The sequence below is a fragment of the Rutidosis leptorrhynchoides genome, chromosome 3 (genome assembly GCF_046630445.1).
Source record: "Rutidosis leptorrhynchoides isolate AG116_Rl617_1_P2 chromosome 3, CSIRO_AGI_Rlap_v1, whole genome shotgun sequence".
NCBI lineage: Eukaryota > Viridiplantae > Streptophyta > Magnoliopsida > Asterales > Asteraceae > Rutidosis > Rutidosis leptorrhynchoides.
This window is the reverse complement of record NC_092335.1, coordinates 619,277,274-619,290,895: the sequence shown is the minus strand read 5'-3', so window position 1 is coordinate 619,290,895 and position 13,622 is coordinate 619,277,274. Positions and strand designations below refer to the sequence as shown.

Below are 13,622 nucleotides of genomic sequence, written 5' to 3'. Positions count from 1 at the left end.
TTTATACTTTTACTATACTTAAACTTTACATTTACTTTATTTTTACTTTACTTTAACTTTAATAATTCACTTTAATAATTCATACTTTAATAATTCACTTTAATAATTCATACTTTAATAATTTACTTTAATAATTCATACTTTAATAATTCACTTTAATAATTCAAACTTTAATAATTCACTTTAATAATTCAAAAATCTATTATAAATAGAATTCAATAGGTTTCATTATTTCATAGAAACTTGAAAATATTTTTCTCTAAACTCTCTCAATCGATTTACATATATGTATTTACTCCATATTATTTCAAGATATTATTAGTATACATAAAATATTACGACGTAGTGCTGTCCGAGTGATTTCGAAATTGTTTTTCGAGCGGGATAGAGCTAAGAAAATTATGGGTTATAGCTATGGAGGTTATGGGTATGGTTCGGGAGTATTGCTCGTGAGTCAAACTAGTGTTTATCATCTCCGTTGCGTCTACATACTTTTCTTGCAATATTGAATCTCAATATTGATACGTGAGCACTCATAACTTAACTTTTATATATTATTAGTGTATCCATGACTAGTGCTCGAGTATATATAGGATTATGCATGCTTATACGTTCGTTATTGTCGTTAGATAGGTTATGTTGAATCTTAAATTAAATACATATGCTATTAAGATAAGGTATATGATATGCATGTCGTTGGAAAGCTAGCAAAAATTTGAGAACTTTTCATTTAGATATCGAATGGTTTCGATGAACGGTTTAGAAGTTATAGTCAATTGAATTTTTGTATTATTATTAAAAATGATTATTATTATCGTCGTTATTATCGTCGTTATAATCTAATTATTATTATTATTATTATTATTATTATTATTATTATTATTATTATTATTATTATTATTATTATTATTATCTTTATTAATAAAAGATATTATTGTTATTTTTATTATTATTACTATCGTTATTATCGTTAAGGTTATAATTAGTATTATTATTATTATTATTATTATTATTATTATTATTATTATTATTATTATTATTATTATTATTATCATTCAAATAGTTATTAGTATTATTATTAATATTATTATTATTAGTATTATTATAATTGAAACTAATATTAGTAACATCTAATTATTATAATTACTGTTATTATTATTAATATGAACGCGATATAAAAGACGACTAAAAGCTATTAAACGAAGCGATTAGGAAATAATGAGTATGAGTATCATGATGAAATTAAGATATTGTAAGATATTGATTTAAAGGAAAAATATCCTTTTCATTATTTTACTATTATTATTATTATTATTATTAAAAGTATTATTAATATTAAAACTATCATTTTTACTAAAATTATTATTTTTAATAAAAATATCATTGTTAATATGAAACATCATTATTATTATCATTTTAGTACTATTGTTAATAAAAATTATCATTTTATCATTTTTAGAAAATATAATTATTTTTATTTTTATTAGTAGAATAATAATAATTATTACAAAATAATACAACTTTTACTTATTATTATTATTATCAATATTATTTTATCAAATAAATATGTGATACAAAGATATTTTACTACGTATAATATAATTACATTAATAATACCTATTATATTATTTTTATGATATTAAATGAACTTTGTAAATTTTATTACTTAAGATATATAAAAGTATATTTTTATTATATAAATTTTAATATAAAATTTTATTTATTAATAAAAGAACTATATTATTTACTTTAATAAAATCTATTAAAAATATTTAAATAAATAAAACGACTATATTTAAACTATATAATAATCATGTATAAATTTTGGAAGACATTTTGGTCAATATGACTTTTGTTGACTTTTGCATATTTAGTCTCGAGCATTAGGATTGTGATACACTACGACTTGACCTAAATTGTTAGACAGATATTGATCAAACATATAAATATATATAATTAATATAGGTTCGTGAATCCAAGGCCAACATTGCACTTTTTCAATGACGTCATATGTATTTTTACTACAAAATACAGTATTGTGAGTTTCATTACTCCCTTTTTATATATATTTTTGGGACTGAGAATACATGCGCTGTTTTTATGAATGTTTTACGAAATAGACACAAGTACTTAAAACTACATTCTATGGTTGGATTATCTAAATCGAATATGCCCCTTTTTAGCTTGGTAACCTAAGAATTAGGGAACAGTACCCCTAATTGACGAGAATCCTAAAGATAGATCTATGGGCCTAACAAACCCCATCCGAGGTACGGATGCTTTAGTACTTCGATTTTTATACAGACGAGAGAATTCTGTTATACATACGAGAGGATTCTGTTTTGGGGATATTCTATATGCATCTTGTTAATGTCGGTTACCAGGTGTTCACCATATGAATGATTTTACCTTAATGCAGACGAGAGGATTCTGCTTGAGGATTATGTTTATGAAAAATGAAAATCTTGTGGTCTATTATATTATTGGAAATGATTTTACCTTTATGCAGACGAGAGGATTCTGCTATTGAAATTATGTTTAATAAAAATCTTGTGGTTTATTAAAATAATAGAAATGAATGATTATGATAAACTAATGAACTCACCAACCTTTTGGTTGACACTTGAAAGCATGTTTATGCTCAGGTTTGAAAGAAATCTTCCGCTGTGCATTAGCTCATTTTAAGGATATTACTTGGAGTCATTCATGGCATATTTCGAAAGACGTTGCATTCGAGTCATTGATTTCATCAAGATTATTATTAAGTCAATTATAGTTGGATGTATTATGAAATGGTATGCATGCTGTCAACTTTAGATGTGAATAAAGTTTGTCTTTTAAAAACGAATGTAATGTTTGTAAAATGTATCATATAGAGGTCAAATACCTCGCGATGTAATCAACTATTGTGAATCGTTTATAATGTATATGAACGGGTCCTTTAAGCAGTTTCTTGTGTTTCTTCGACCTCCTCAATATCGGGTTGTGTGTCTTGCACTTCATCGGGTTCGTCTCCTTCGAGTAATGTGTCAAGCGTAGGTATGTAAGGGCTTTCAGGTTGGTTGTTTTGAGGTGTTTGTGGTTGGTTATATTGAGTTGTTTGTGGTTGGTTATATTGAGATGTTTGATAGTGGGGATTAGTGAGGTAATGAGGTATGGAAAATGGATTCACGACTCAATTATTTAGTTGATGATATTGGGGATATTGCATGTTAGAAGACGAGCCTATGGGAGATTGATGTTGCATATTCATGTGAGATTGATGGGGATTTTGATGAGTTTGATGAAGCGTGTTTTGAAGGACCGACTGCCACATATCTTCATCAACGAGATGAAGGTGTTGTTGTTGTTGTTGCTTTTGATTTTTTTGGTTGGAAGACATGTTGATGAGGTTGATCAGTGGCGATTCCAGGTTGCAAACTCAATGGGGTCCTGAAATTTTTTCGAATACTAATTATATTTGAATGTCATTTTAGTGGTTGTTTACTTTCAAAAAACTACAAGTGTGGAAAATAGATTGAATCCAATCAGTTAAATATAGTGATATCCTATACATTTTAAAGGAAAAACTATAAACTCTAAAAAAATATGGGGTCCTTCAGTTAAATTTAGTGGTGTCCTATACAATTTATATGGTATTTTCTACTAATGATTTTCAAACTAGCGGTGTCCCGTGACCCCACGGGACACAATGTAAATTCGCCACTGAGGTTGATGGAGGTTAAAGTGAAGATGAAGTTGAGAGAAGTAGATGAGAATGAGAGTTGAGTGTTGGTGAAAATGAGATAGATGTAGGTGTTTATAAATGAGATTGTAGTTTAAAGAAGAAAAAAAGTCAGTTCTAGCCGTTTGAAAAAAAAAAAAAAAAGTAGCCGTTTGTTTAAATTGAATCCTTGATCTACCCTGTCGTTGCACAGCAAAATGGAGGGCGGGTTCAACGGTGGTACCATCACGGTACCGATACGAGCACTCTCATAACTGAGTTTGAATTCTCATTTCAGTTACACGAAACCTAAGACCATGAGTTACCTTGACACATTTTAGCAGTGACGTGGAGTGAGATTTTACACTTTATGGATAAGAAAGAAAAATTTGACTGTAACGTGTTAATGTTAAATTCGATGGGTGTGTTATCGTGAGTATTAAATTTGAGTGAAAAGATTTTAGGTGACGTGATAAAATATAATTGAGAGTTGAATTAAAAAGAAATAAAAAATTTAATATAAAATGAAGCATAAAATTCTGATAGGGTTTTAAAATATCACCTCGAAGGTTATGATTATAACTAACGACCTGGCTTCGTTATATTTAACGCCACATAACAGGTGTAACATGACATTGAATTTTACAACATCAGACAAAGGGGCGTTTTTAACTCCCAATAGCTCATTGTCTAATATTGAACTACTTTCTAAACGGACAGTACTCACAGCAGAGCACGACAGTAACAAGATCAGGCTCATAACATAATATGGAAAGTGATTACGCCAACCACCCACAATCAATATCTGCAGAATATATACGCTATAAAACTTCTAAACAAGCAAATTACGTGGTTATATCCAATCAATGTGATTGGTTTATTCCAAAGGCAACTAGATAGTTTTTCTTATTATTTTCGTGTTTAGGGTTACAAGTTAAAAGAGGTTACATTATATTTATATAGAGATTAAACAAATCGTTTCCTTTTCTAATTCAAAATTCAGAACCAATTCGGCTTCGCGATCCACGATAGTAGCCTCGTTATCCGCGAGCCATACAAACAAGGCCTCGCGACCTGCGAGATGTTTCTCTCACCAAAACTTGTATGTTTGCTGTAAATTTGTGTCTTTATACAGCTACATGCAAACTGATTCTTTAAAATGACTGGGTCAATTTGCAACATTTATACGGGTCATTGATCAAAATAAAAACATTTAACCTGATGGGTCATGTGTCAAAACAGACCCATTTAATAAGATGGGTCATGGGTCAAAACTGGCCAATTTAATCAGATGGATCATGTGTCAAAACATACCCATTAAGTAAAAAGGGTCATGGATAAAAACTGACCATTTAATCAGATGGGTCAATAGATCAAAACAGACCCAAAACAGATCCAGAAAATCCGAAGCGGTGAAGCCATTCTTAGTTCAATGAAACCTTAAAAGTCAACATTTTTCTAAATTTAGTACACTTTTCTGCACCTCCTTATCATATCAGTGACTATGTTCACTTCATATGGCAACATCGTATACACGAACGTAACATATACATTCTAATGTTTATCGAGTTACTAAAAATTCGCAGTCTGTTCCCAGTTTGCCGACCGCTTGTTCCTAACAACTCTCTGTAACATGTTTTGACAATGTCACCCCATGAGCATAAATATTTAACTCACTTTCAGTTTCAAAAATTCTATTTTTACTTATGTGATGATCCACTATTTATTATAAGCTAGAGCTACAATCTCTTATTATAAGCTATTTTTAACTCACTTTCAGTTTCAAAAATTCTATTTTTACTTATGTGACGATCCACTATTTATTATAAGCTAGAGCTACAATCTCTTATAATCCTTTAACCCCTTCTATTGTATACTCAAACACACAAGCATTTAGTCAAAAAAAAAAAAAAAAAAAAAAAAAGAATTATAAACATGTTACCTCAGGGTACTAGTCTTCATGTAACCGTAGAGAACGCAAATTGTACAGAGATAATCGATTACTTTGATGGCGTGTTCAACTACTTAAACACAATGCTAATGGAAGAAGAAGATCTAGCAAACAAGCCGTGTATGTTTATCGATAGTTTGGCTCTACAAGCTACCGAGGCATCGTTTTATAACGTTCTAGTAGATAGTAATTGTCACTCGGACGAAAGTGAACGAATGAAAGAATACGATACCGCACTTCTTTGCGAAGAATTAACCCGTCTATGGCTACACAAGCCATGTACGGTTTTCGCACGTGTGATCGTTAGTGCTAACGTGAAGAAAAAGCGGAGAAAAGGCGTTGTGGAGATGGTTGATTTGCCCGAACTCTTGATAAGGTGTGGCGAAAAGATGGCTAGTAATGATACACCCGAAGCAATTCAAATATTGAAGACGATACGAAAACACTCGTCTCCTAATGGGAATTCGTCTAAACGGATGGCTCATTACTTTGCAAATGCGATCGAGGCACGCTTAGGTGGCGGTGGTTTGAAACTATACCAGGCGTCTACAAACACATCCGCAGCTCAAATATTGAGGTCGTATAAGGCGTATATCAAGGCATGCCCGTTTCACCGTATGTCGAATGTATTGGCAAATAAGTCCATTGGGAAGCTAGCACATGATAGAGATAAGATACATATAATCGATTTCGGTATCTTATATGGATTTCAATGGCCATGTATCATACAGGGTTTATCACTGAGGCCCGGTGGGCCTCCACAGTTACAAATAACTGGGATTGATTTTCCACAACCCGGTCCTCGACCGGCAGAGAGGGTCGAGGACACTGGTTGTCGATTGATTGAGTATGCTAAAAGATTTAATGTCAATATAAAGTACAAATCAATTGCTAAAAATTGGGAAGACGTTTGTATTGAGGATTTGGAGATCGATCACGAGGAGATGCTTGTAGTGAATAGTATGTATCGGATGAGGAACGTGCTCGATGAGACAGTGATGGAGAGTCGTCCGAGGGACGCAGTTCTTGGTTTTATTCGTAAGTTAAACCCCGATGTTTTTGTGCACGGGGTATTGAATGGGACATACAACGTAAATTACTTCGATACAAGGTTCAAAGAAGCGGTTTTTCACTTTACAACGCTTTTTGATATGTTGGAGGCGACTGCGGCCCCGGGTGAAGACCTAAACCGGGAATTGTATGAACGGGAGGTGTATGGGAGGGACATTATAAACGTTGTGGCGTGTGAAGGGAAGAGTCGGGTCGAAAGGCCTGAACCGTATAGAAGTTGGGGAACAAGGAACATGAAAGCCGGGTTTGTACAAATGGCGTTGGACTCAGATCTTGTGGATGAAGTAATAACCAAAGTAGAAAACAAGTATCATAAAGATTTTATGGTGTATCAAGATAAAAACTGGATGTTGCAAGGGTGGAAGGGGAAGGTCCTTTATGCACTCTCTTTATGGAAGCCTGCAACTTGATCTAAATTGTTGAAGTGATAAATACACGTGAATCATTTTCAACTTGTCATACTTGTAACAAATTTTACTCTTTTATTGTTCAACATTTTCAAGCTTACAGTTCATTGATATGGAAGTGATTAGTCACTACTCTCAAACTAATTACTATAGATATAAATTTACTCAAACTTACTTTCAATATAAAATTAAAAATGACATTTATCAAACTTATATAAATGAATAAAATTCTTAGGTGTCAATTATTTCAAAACGGATGAAGTATTAATGTAGAGTATTAATGCTAGTAGATCAGGTTAAACATGGCTTTGTCTTATGAACAAGGTTGAAAAAGTCGCAAAGCAGAGACTAGTCGGCCAGGTGAAACGACTAGTCGGTCTAGTCGGGGTCGAGTTGGAAGTTGACTAACGTTAAGTTTTACTAATACATATATTTCACATAAATATTTAAACCGTAAATCTCAAACATATGTATAGAGCACATCTTTTTGAGAACTGCAAATACAACTATACCACGAATAGTCATCCAGAATTTGAAATCACAACCTTAACGTTGATGAGTTACCTACTTACCTCAATACTACTAGGCCAAAGAAACTTTGGTGTATAGGGCACCAAATCTGAGTATAAAAGAAAATTGACCTATCTTTGACCAACCTTGACTTTGACCGACTCAGACAGACTCGGACTTAATTTGACCTGATTTTTTAGCAATTAGCATTTACCAACTAATTAACGTCTTTGGTCGAAACAGGATGGGTGATCACCTTCCGCAGTTTTCAACACTGCTTGTGAATTTGTAGTTGTACTACTAAAAATGATGCAAGAAGTTTTGGCGTGAACATGAAGTTTCAACATTGGGTTCGGCCCCTGAATGATGACAGCATAATGTGAACATGAACTTTCAAGAGTTCTTTAGTGAGGAATTGATAAATGACATGTACGTGGGTAGCAAGTCTAGAAGAAGGGAAACAGTATTTAGTGCACTTTCTGAGAAAAATGTTAATACCAGTCAACCAAAGATTTGTCAATCAAAATTCAAAATAAAAACAGTTAAAAGGATGAGGAATAAGCAAAACCAAATGTTACTGGAAGAAGATGACTTGCTTTTAAAGCCGCATATGCACAACGTGTGTATGGCGTTACAAGTTGAAGCTGCAGAAAATGGTTGCAGAAAATGGTGGTACGATGTATTTGTGAACAAGCAGCCTGCGAACTCGCCAGATTACACGAACAAAGAAAGCAGTAACAACTTTTCGTGCAGTGAATAGCATGATTGATCTCAAAGAAAGTAACTTGAATTACAGAAAAAAGAAAATCCCAGTTCGAGAAGAATATCAAGAAACGAAAACGGCAAATATCTTGGAATAAGATTCTGATGACACAATGCGCACAAGAAATCACAAACTACAATCAACCTTCTGTTTGTGATCGAAAAAGATCAAGCAACATTGTACTCCATATGGAGATTCAAGTCATTCAACTGAAAGATTGGCGCACTATTTCGTAAAAGCAATCGAAGCCCGTTTATCGTGTAATAGTTAGAGAGATTTACAAGGAATATAATCTGAACAAGTTTCCGGGTGCTCAGACCTTAAGAGCTAATCATTCTTAAATAATGGCATGCACAAATCACCACATGTCTAATAATTAGCAAACGGGTCAACTGAGAAACTCTCAAGAGGGAAAAATAAGCTTCATATTATCAATTTCAGTATCTTATACGAGTCCCAATGACCATGCTTCATCAAAAAACTTGTCCATGAGACCCGGTGGCCCACCCACGCTCCAGATTACCGGCATTGATCTGGCGTAACCCGGGTTCGACCCAGCTGAACGGGTCGAGGAAACTGGTAAACATCTTGCGAAATCTTGCAAGAGGTTTAAATGTGCCATTCGAGTACAACAAGATACAAAAGAAATGGGAAGACATTAAAATTGAAGAACAAAATATCAATAGAAATGAGTTGACTTTGGTCAACTCGGTGAACCGGCTCCGGAGTATTCTTGATGAGACAGTAATAAAGAGCAGTCCCAGAGATAAAACACTTAAAATGTCTACATAAAATTTTCTACATTATAAATATGTAAATAAAAATAAACTAGTCATATTTAAACAAAAGAGTGTTCCTTCATCATAAGTAAACAAACTAGTCAAATAATGGGTAGTTGGATACATTTTAACTTAACAAAATAACTTATACAACAATCATGATAAGCATGTTAAGACATTACATCACAACTAACCTACAAAGTCTAAGGGCAAAAACATATTAAATAAATCTGTGTAGCATATTCTTAATTTAAAAAATAACCTGAAAGTCATCAGCCCCTTTTGTTTTGACTTTTGGGAGATCTTAGAACATTAAAATCCAGCTTTCCTCGCTTATGTGGATTATGAGAACTTTTTCTACCGTTATTTAACGAAGAACTTCGGCTTCCTTCAATAACATTCGGCGACTTATCGTGAAGTTGTACCTCTGTCGTATCTTCAACTTGTTTCCTTTTGAGGTCTCCACTGGATTTATTACTGTTTAAGCTTACCGGTTCATCATTTTCTCTAAAAAAACACAAAACACTACACCTTAATTCGTGTGACATGAAATAACAAATCAAAAAGGTGGTTTACATATTTTCAAAAATGAGTTACCTATTAGAAATCTTTACTCCTTGATCCCCAGAACACGTAGCACCATCATCAATGTTTCTTGGCTCGTTTAATTTCTAAAATAATTAAACATTAATATACAACATAAAGGTGTTAACGATAATACATAAACAACTTATCAATCAGATCTAATTCTTACATCAATTACAGGATTAAAACTTTGAAATGACATTCGACCTCTAATGGCCCCAGGACTAGGATCCCCTTCCATTATCACCATACTGCACGAAAAAAATAAATTGCTTAAGAAATATAAAAATTTCTCCTACGCTATAATTAAATTCAAAAAGCTTTGAATTTACCTAAACACAACAATGCCTAACATGAATATATTTAAGCGCGTCTAATTTACTCGTATGATAATAAATTAAAATCAATACATACATCACCTGATTTTTACAAACAAAGTTAAACATACCCCTTGACTACAAATAGTACACTCTTTTAATTTGCCTAATGCAACAACAGTCACTTGTAGATATAACCTATAGATATAGATATATAGATATATCAAATTAAAAGCAAATAAAGTACACAAAAAAAGAGAGAAATAGCTTTACCATTTTTTTGAAGTAATAAAAGATGGAAAATTTCCATCAGGTATGATTACTTGTTCTTCCTTTTTGGTTTTCTCTTCTTTATTAGCACCTCTTTGCATAAACTATAATACAATTAAAACCCTAGATTAAGCTCAAATTCAATTAAAACGTAGAATAGATAGGATTTAGAACAAACTTATGATTAGTAATGAATGAACAGCGGCGGGTTGGTACCTTCAGATTCTTCAATGTGGTTGATAATTCGCGCTTCGCCATTGATTGATTGAAATTTGAAAATTAGGGTTTTGCTGCCGTGCCCCTTTTTTGAGGGTTGCTGGTTAGTAGCTACGCCGAGATAGACATATATGCCCTCTGTTTGGTACCGGGAATTCTATTTTAGATTGACAAAATTGCACCGGAAGTCCCTGTGGTATGTTCGAAATAACAAGTGGACTCTAAAAGAATTTTTTCACCTTAGGGGGTCACTGTGGTTTGCAATAGTTTCACCGGGGGTCCAATTACATAACGTCTGTGTATTTCTAACGTTTAAGTGTCTCACATGACTTGCACATGAGGGTAATTTCGTCTTTTTAATACATTTTCTCCCATTTAAGTATTACCTGCAACCATTCCTTATATTTAATCTTGTTTTCTTCGATTAAAACTAAATCACACACACACACACACACATATATATATATATATATATATATATATATATATATATATATATATATATATATATATATATATTCTCAAACCCCTTTAACTCTAATTACCTGCACCCATATCAATTACTTCAAACCATATCATCTTTCTAAATCCCTTTTTAACTATCAATTCTTCAATTAGAAGTAAATCACACATAGATATCAAACCTTGGTCTATATTTTCTCCAGATTTCTCCACCACTGGCCGTCACCGTAACCACCACCACCGCCGTCACCGTAACCACCACCACCGCTGCTATAACACTAACAACAAGAATGAAGCCGGATTCAGAATCAGATCTTGGAGAGGGAACCTGTGAAGAATTATGATTGATTCTTCCAAAAATACATACGACGTGAAGGAGTGAAGAAATCAGGTCTTATTTTTAGATCTTAATTGTAGTGACCCGAACTTTTCCATGTTTATATATATTAATTGAGATTGATATTTACATGATTAAATGTTTCCAACATGTTAAGCAATCAAACTTGTTAAGACTTGATTAATTGAAATATGTTTCATATAGACAATTGACCACGCAAGTTGACCGGTGATTCACGAACGTTAAAACTTGTAAAAACTATATGATGACATATAATGGATATATATATAGTTAACATGATACTATGATAAGTAAACATATCATTAAGTATATTAACAATGAACTACATATGTAAAAACAAGACTACTAACTTAATGATTTTTAAACGAGACATATATGTAACGATTATCGTTGTAAAGACATTTAATGTATATATATCATATTAAGAGATATTCATACATGATAATATCATGATAATATAATAATTTAAAATCTCATTTGATATTATAAACATTGGGTTAACAACATTTAACAAGATCGTTAACCTAAAGGTTTCAAAACAACACTTACATGTAACGACTAACGATGACTTAACGACTCAGTTAAAATGTATATACATGTAGTGTTTTAATATGTATTTATACACTTTTGAAAGACTTCAATACACTTATCAAAATACTTCTACTTAACAAAAATGCTTACAATTACATCCTCGTTCAGTTTCATCAACAATTCTACTCGTATGCACCCGTATTCGTACTCGTACAATACACAGCTTTTAGATGTATGTACTATTGGTATATACACTCCAATGATCAGCTCTTAGCAGCCCATGTGAGTCACCTAACACATGTGGGAACCATCATTTGGCAACTAGCATGAAATATCTCATAAAATTACAAAAATATGAGTAATCATTCATGACTTATTTACATGAAAACAAAATTACATATCCTTTATATCTAATCCATACACCAACGACCAAAAACACCTACAAACACTTTCATTCTTCAATTTTCTTCATCTAATTGATCTCTCTCAAGTTCTATCTTCAAGTTCTAAGTGTTCTTCATAAATTCCAAAAGTTCTAGTTTCATAAAATCAAGAATACTTTCAAGTTTGCTAGCTCACTTCCAATCTTGTAAGGTGATCATCCAACCTCAAGAAATCTTTGTTTCTTATAGTAGGTTATCATTCTAATACAAGGTAATAATCATATTCAAACTTTGGTTCAATTTCTATAACTATAACAATCTTATTGCAAGTGATGATCTTACTTGAACTTGTTTTCGTGTCATGATTCTGCTTCAAGAACTTCGAGCCATCCAAGGATCCATTGAAGCTAGATCCATTTTTCTCTTTTCCAGTAGGTTTATCCAAGGAACTTAAGGTAGTAATGATGTTCATAACATCATTCGATTCATACATATAAAGCTATCTTATTCGAAGGTTTAAACTTGTAATCACTAGAACATAGTTTAGTTAATTCTAAACTTGTTCGCAAACAAAAGTTAATCCTTCTAACTTGACTTTTAAAATCAACTAAACACATTTTCTATATCTATATGATATGCTAACTTAATGATTTAAAACCTGGAAACACGAAAAACACCGTAAAACCGGATTTACGCCGTCGTAGTAACACCGCGGGCTGTTTTGGGTTAGTTAATTAAAAACTATGATAAACTTTGATTTTAAAGTTGTTATTCTGAGAAAATGATTTTTATTATGAACATGAAACTATATCCAAAAATTATGATTAAACTCAAAGTGGAAGTATGTTTTCTAAAATGGTCATCTAGACGTCGTTCTTTCGACTGAAATGACTACCTTTACAAAAACGACTTGTAACTTATTTTTCCGACTATAAACCTATACTTTTCTGTTTAGATTCATAAAATAGAGTTCAATATGAAACCATAGCAATTTGATTCACTCAAAACGGATTTAAAATGAAGAAGTTATGGGTAAAACAAGATTGGATAATTTTTCTCATTTTAGCTACGTGAAAATTGGTAACAAATCTATTCCAACCATAACTTAATCAACTTGTATTGTATATTATGTAATCTTGAGATACCATAGACACGTATACAATGTTTCGACCTATCATGTCGACACATCTATATATATTTCGGAACAACCATAGACACTCTATATGTGAATGTTGGAGTTAGCTATACAGGGTTGAGGTTGATTCCAAAATATATATAGTTTGAGTTGTGATCAATACTGAGATACGTATACACTG

At 32.2% G+C, this 13,622-nt stretch overlaps 2 protein-coding genes across 2 annotated transcripts; one reads left to right on the top strand and one right to left on the bottom strand.

Moving 5' to 3' along the window:
- The first annotated feature begins 5,638 nt into the window (after positions 1-5,638).
- On the top strand, positions 5,639-7,135 carry LOC139902276 (scarecrow-like protein 14). The gene has a single exon (XM_071884916.1). The coding sequence runs from the start codon at positions 5,639-5,641 to the stop codon at positions 7,133-7,135; it is 1,497 nt and encodes a 498-aa protein (XP_071741017.1).
- A 2,162-nt stretch (positions 7,136-9,297) lies between these two features.
- LOC139898941 (uncharacterized) lies at positions 9,298-10,706 on the bottom strand. The gene is made up of 5 exons (XM_071881744.1): positions 10,573-10,706; positions 10,360-10,460; positions 9,939-10,020; positions 9,782-9,855; positions 9,298-9,691 (listed from the first exon to the last, which is right to left on the bottom strand). Exons 1-5 carry the CDS (start codon positions 10,612-10,614, stop codon positions 9,457-9,459), a joined length of 534 nt encoding a protein of 177 aa, XP_071737845.1. The 5' UTR covers positions 10,615-10,706; the 3' UTR covers positions 9,298-9,456.
- Between the last annotated feature and the right edge of the window lie 2,916 nt (positions 10,707-13,622).